Raw genomic sequence first — 6,252 nt, forward strand, 5'->3', positions numbered from 1 at the left:
ATTGAATTCTGATAATTGCTTCCACATTTTTAAAACTATATTATGCATTGAAGTATTACTATTCTCACCTTCATTATTTGATTTCTGATTTGGAATTATGATGTACATAATTAGATTTTATGAGGTCAAATATTAATATCATTATCATTTATAATATTTCTTTCATAATATTTAGTTATCTGGAGTTGGTTTTCAATGATCTCATGATTCCACTTTTTTTTTAATAATTTCACTAACTTGTTTTACCCTTGTAAGTACATGACTTATTGACAAAATACTTATCTTAAAAATGTATTATTTTGAGATCTCAAGTTCGATTCTCATTGAAATGTCTAACAAAATTAAAAGACTTCCAAATTGTGAATCATCATTTTGCATCAAGTCTTTCACAAAGCTTGTAATCAAAATGACGACGCAATTAAATCAATGATATACTAGGCAAAAGTAAGGAGGATGAATCAACTCTAGCCGTCAAGGTTGAGCTTAAAGACAATGTTCGAAAGACAATAGACGAGTTGGTGTGAGTCGAAATGAAACTCGACTCTTTGAGATCAACAAAATGGGGGCACATGAGACTGGTGAAGAAGAAGATTAAGGAATAGTGTTCAATCCAAATTAGTCCTTTAATTATTTGTTTGTTTCTTGATTTTAATTGAAATTGTAATTGTAAATAATTGAAATTGTAATTTTAATGGATGGATCTATGAGTTTTCATGTTTCAATTCAAATTAGTTTTAATTTTAATCTCCAAACATAATAATTATATTTTAATTTAAACTATAATGCTTAAATAATTGAAACTATAAAGTTATCATTTGGTTAACATGCAATTAGAATTAAAAATGATATTGGAGTTTAATTTTAAATTATTTATTTGTTAACTTGAAATAATAAATATAATTTCAACAAAAATGAATTTATTTGATTTTTAAATTCTAATTAAAATATAGTTTCATTTAAATATCACATTCTTACTAATTATTATTTACCAATTAAATATATAATTATATGTAGGGCGGTGAAAAAAACCGATAACCCAATCAAATTGATAATTAACCGGTTTTATTTTAACGGTTTATTGGTTAACCGGTTTTAACGGTTCCGGTCAATCCGTTTTTTACCGGTTAAACGGTTCGGTTTACATAACGGTTTAACCGATAAACCAGTAATAATTTAATTATATATTTTTATTTTTATAATTTGTATTAGTTATTATATAAATAATAGATATATTATAATGAATTTAAATTTTTTAAGTAATATATAAAAAGTTAATAAAATAACTATAAAATATATTATATTATTATAATAAAATTATATATTACTAAAATATATTATAATAATATAATATATTATAATAATATATTATATTATATTATATTATAATAATATAATATAATATTATAATAATTTAAAAAAATATATTTTATAAATTTATTACTTAATTTAAAAATTGAATTATCAATTCCTGGTTAAACTCGGTTAACCGACCGGAACCGACCAAAACCGGTAAAAACGGAATCGGTAAAATCGATACCATTAACATCCGGTTAACCGGTTTGTAAAACAAAAGGCAAAACAGGTCTTAACCGAAATTGTTTAACCGGTTAACCCCTAATTACATGACTAAAATGAATCAAAGCGTATCACCATAATAATTATGTGTATCAAAATGGCTAATTTAAAAACACTTTACATTTTGATTTCTCAATGAATATTTCAGATATAAACAGTCAATAAATTTTAAAATTATTTTTTACTAGGTTTTATTTGTAAACCTGTTCTATTTAGATTCACAATATATAATATATCTAAATAATATTTTATATTAAAAGTAAATATACTTTCTTTCAAAAGTGAAAAGTCATTTTTAAATTTTCTTATTATCATCATCATTAAGATTTAATTAGATATATATTTTAAAAAATTTAATGGGTAGATATACAATTTTAACTAAATTTGTTTGAGGACAATTGTAAAATATTTAATCCTTAATAAATGAAATACAAATTTTCAAACTGAATATATTAAATTTCAGAAACTTAAAAAAAAAAAATCAATCCAGTTAAAATTTATAAACAAAACACATGAATAGTTATAACAAAAATTGAACATATAATTAATTATCAAAATATATAAGATATGTTCTATTAGAATTTCACTAGTAAAAAAAGACTAAACCAATCGATAGTAACCTCCAAACCAATCGCTATAGGCCTGTAGCGATTGGTCATATACCAATCGTTCTCAATCGGCAGAGCTCTACTCGCTGATGTCTAAATTGGCAACGGCGATTGGCTGTAATAACCCATCGCTAAAACATAAATCATATAGCGATTGGTATTTTAACCAATCGCCATAGACATTTATTTATTAAAAAAAAACCTGTTGGTCATTTAACCCAAATAACCCGAAATAAAACAAGCACTTAAATTATCCAAACTCATACCTAGATAAAAAACATTAATAAAACAAACAAAGCAAAGAAGTAAGTTATATATAAAGATTAACTCACCTAATACATATGCTTAAATACCACGAGACAAAACAAGCACTTAAATTATCCAAACTCATACCTAGATAAAAAAACATTAATAAAACAAACAAAGCAAAGAAGTAAGTTATATATAAAGATTAACTCACCTAATACATATGCTTAAATACCACGAGACAATAGAGAACAGTGTAAAAATTAATTAAACACCCATGAAAATGTTATTTGAGTGGGCAACTTTAGAAAGATAAAATATGATGAACACCCATTACAGATGCATCCAACTCAACAGCACCATTATTGACTTGAAGGCACTGCACAAAACTTTATTATGACTAATGGAAGCTTTTGCTTTCTAAGAATGAAAATATAAAACTTCTAATATAAATAATTATAACCGATCACATGAAAATATGATTGTCATTTGTCTAGCCTCAAATTACAGTTTCCATAATATTTTACCTCATCCAGCAAGCCCTCATAAGTTAGCTGGGAACACATAGGAGTTACCATGTCCACCTGTAAATAGACAACAATTTATAAGGTAAATTTCACTCCCACAAAATAACAAAAATAAATGCATCAGCTTCTACATAGCTTGCCAACCATGAAGGCTGTCATGTCCACAAAGTACATAGAATGCAACACTCCTAAATTGTCTGTCTACAAAAAGAAATATTATTTCTAGGTTAAGTAAAGCTATTAATTTCATTAACTGAATATACCTAGTAACCTATATATTGCTCGAGTTGTAATTCAACCTATCCTTGTGATACAGACATAGACAAGTTCATACTTAAAACATTCAAATCAAATTCATTCAATTATTATCATCCACAGCAGTTAGGCTGGATTCCATGTTCGAGACAGTATTGTAGATTAAGAAAATTTGAATGATTGGATAAGTAGCATCTAGTTGTTGTAGATTATCAATAATCAATATTTATACTTTGGAAGTGGCGTAACTTTGAAAACGAATCGTAACATAATAATAATAATAAACTGGAATTTACATTTGTAACAAATTCATCTTTGTCTATATTCTTGTACCGGAAATTACTAAGGTTAAAACTTTATTGGGTTGGTTGGTTTGGGAATAAAGAAAGGAATAAACATTGAACATTGTAGATTGAAGATTGCTGTGACCTGAATTATAGAATGACAGAGTGTGATGGAGTACACCTGAATAAGCCTTTTTGGGGTTTAGGAGTAAGGAGTAGTTCATCCATAGATGCCAGCCGGCCAATCCTAGATTGAGAAATGATAAATTTGCATGTATGGAGTGTTGTGTGAGATTGTGATTCTTTCTGCTCAAGGTATTTCACCTTTTTTTGCGGTAAAGGTGTTTCTTTTTGTTGAATATTAAGTAAGTGATGTATTTGACTTGAATAGCCCATCACGTGTAGCCTTATTTATTCTATGTCGTTGGGGGTCCTCTATAAAATGAAATGGGACTTGATCACCAATTGTATCAAATAAGATCCATCCATTATACTATTCTTGACTCAACCTTACCTTAACCTGATCTTCTCTTCTCTTTGACAAAATGGCGTGGACTTGTTGGTTTATTATAACGGTGCTATTATTACCTATAATGGTGGCTGTAGTTGTCACAGCCCAGCCACCCGGGATACTAATTCCTAGCAATTCTCATTGTGACGTTGGAAAGTTCAAGATTTGTAAGAACTTGGTTCATGTTTGTCCCAAGTTTTGCGGTCCTAGCGGAGGTTGCACAACCGAATGCCAATCTTGCAAACCCATTTGCAATGACGGCTCCTTTCCGCCACCCGAGTCCGACAACTCACCTCCGATCACCCATAGCCCTCCTCCGCCATCTTCTACACCTACTCCGACCACCACCCATAGCCCTTCTCCGCCATCGTCTACACCCACTCCGTCCACCCATAGCCCTCCTAAAGGTTCCGGAAAGAAGAAATCAAAGTGCAAGAACAAAAATTCAGAGTGTTACAATGTAGAGTATGTCTGCCCTGAAGCTTGTCCAGGTGGATGTCAAGTGGATTGCAAATCTTGCAAACCTGTTTGCAGTAAGCTATATATATATCTATCTTAATTCTCCTATATATTCCTATTTCTCAATATTACTGTAATATATATATATATAGCTAACATCCTGGACCCCTTTACAGATTGTGACAAGCCAGGAGCAGTATGCCAGGATCCTCGTTTCATCGGAGCCGACGGCATCACTTTCTACTTCCACGGCAAGAAAGACAGAGAATTCTGCCTAGTCTCCGACACAAACCTCCACATTAACGGTCACTTCATCGGAAAACGAGACCCAACCATGACCCGAGATTTCACCTGGGTTGAATCCATCGGTATCCTCTTCAACAACCACAAGATGTTCCTGGGCGCCAAAAAGACAGCTGCATGGGACGATCTGAACGACCGTCTGGCAATCACCTTTGACGGAGAACCAATATTCCTTCAGGATAGAGAAGGCGCGAGTTGGCAACCGGAATATTCGTCTCAGGCTGTCTCCATCACGAGAATCGCGTCGTCGGCTAATAGCGTCGTGGTTGAGGTAGAAGGAAATTTTAGAATCACGGTGAAGGTGGTGCCCATAACAGAAGAAGATTCTAGGGTTCATAATTACGGTATAACAAAAGACGATTGCTTCGCTCATCTTGATTTGAGCTTCAAATTCTTGTCTTTGAGTGGAGACGTTGACGGCGTATTGGGTCGGACTTACGCGAGTGATTATGTTAGCAAAGTGAATATGAGCAAAGCCATGCCGGTGGTGGGAGGTGAGAAAGAGTTTATAACGTCAAGCCTCTTTGCCGCCGATTGCTCTGCGTCTCGCTTCGTCGGCGAGCAGAAGAAAGTGTCCAGCGGATTGGGTATGGAATTTCCTAGCTTGTCCTGCGGCGGTGATCACATTGAAGGTGGTGCAGGGGTTGTCTGCAAGAGGTGAGCAGCGGTCGCCGGCGGCCGACCGGAGAGAAACATTACTATTATTATTACTACTACTACGAATTACATACAATAAGAGATGGAAGCGATGGTCGGCGTCCTAATTGTACGAGCCATGTGCTTTAACTAACAAAAATAAATAAATAAATAAATATGCATAGCAGCTAGCGATAGTGGTCGGCGTCCTAATGGATCGGGTCCCATTTCAAGAATTTAAGGAATAATTATTATTCATTTACTCAGTCAATTAATCATTGTTTGATTATTCAACCAGCAATATATTTGTCCCCTTTCCTTTTATTATTATTATTATTATTATTATTATTATTATTATTATTATTGAGATTATATATAAAAAAAAAGAACGATAGAATGAATTTGGTGAGGGAATGACTTGGCATCACCTTTTTATTGTTGAAAAATGTAAAAATGAAAATTATTTGATTTTTTTAGCGAATAAAATTATGCAAAGTCATTTCCTTACCAAATTCTCTCGTCTAATCATTTCTCGTAAAAAAATATATATATAATTCATGAAAATATATTTACTTAAAATTAAGTTCAAGTGTTTTAGATTCAGGGTTTATTTTAAGCATTTGACGCTTACGAAACAGTCTGATACATAATAATTTAAGTCCAATTTTCTCATTTATCTCCCCTTTTTTAACTATATATATATATAGAGATAGATAGAAATAAATAAACTTAGTATAAATTGATTGAAGCATCCCATCCATATCAATTAGTCTAGCAAAAAATTTGTTACAAGACATCCATTATTAGTCAAAGATGTCAGAATTTTTTTCAGATTTTATTTTGTCATT

The 6,252-nt window shown here is 31.5% G+C and overlaps 1 protein-coding gene across 1 annotated transcript; it reads left to right on the forward strand.

Annotated features, from left to right (window-relative positions):
- The first annotated feature begins 4,088 nt into the window (after nucleotides 1–4,088).
- Nucleotides 4,089–5,615, forward strand: LOC124916008. Its single transcript, XM_047456746.1, has 2 exons — nucleotides 4,089–4,539; nucleotides 4,642–5,615. Exons 1-2 carry the CDS (start codon nucleotides 4,089–4,091, stop codon nucleotides 5,427–5,429), a joined length of 1,239 nt encoding a protein of 412 aa, XP_047312702.1. The 3' UTR covers nucleotides 5,430–5,615.
- Nucleotides 5,616–6,252: the final 637 nt, after the last annotated feature.

Source organism: Impatiens glandulifera, chromosome 9, assembly GCF_907164915.1.
Source record: "Impatiens glandulifera chromosome 9, dImpGla2.1, whole genome shotgun sequence".
In the NCBI taxonomy this organism is placed as follows: domain Eukaryota; kingdom Viridiplantae; phylum Streptophyta; class Magnoliopsida; order Ericales; family Balsaminaceae; genus Impatiens; species Impatiens glandulifera.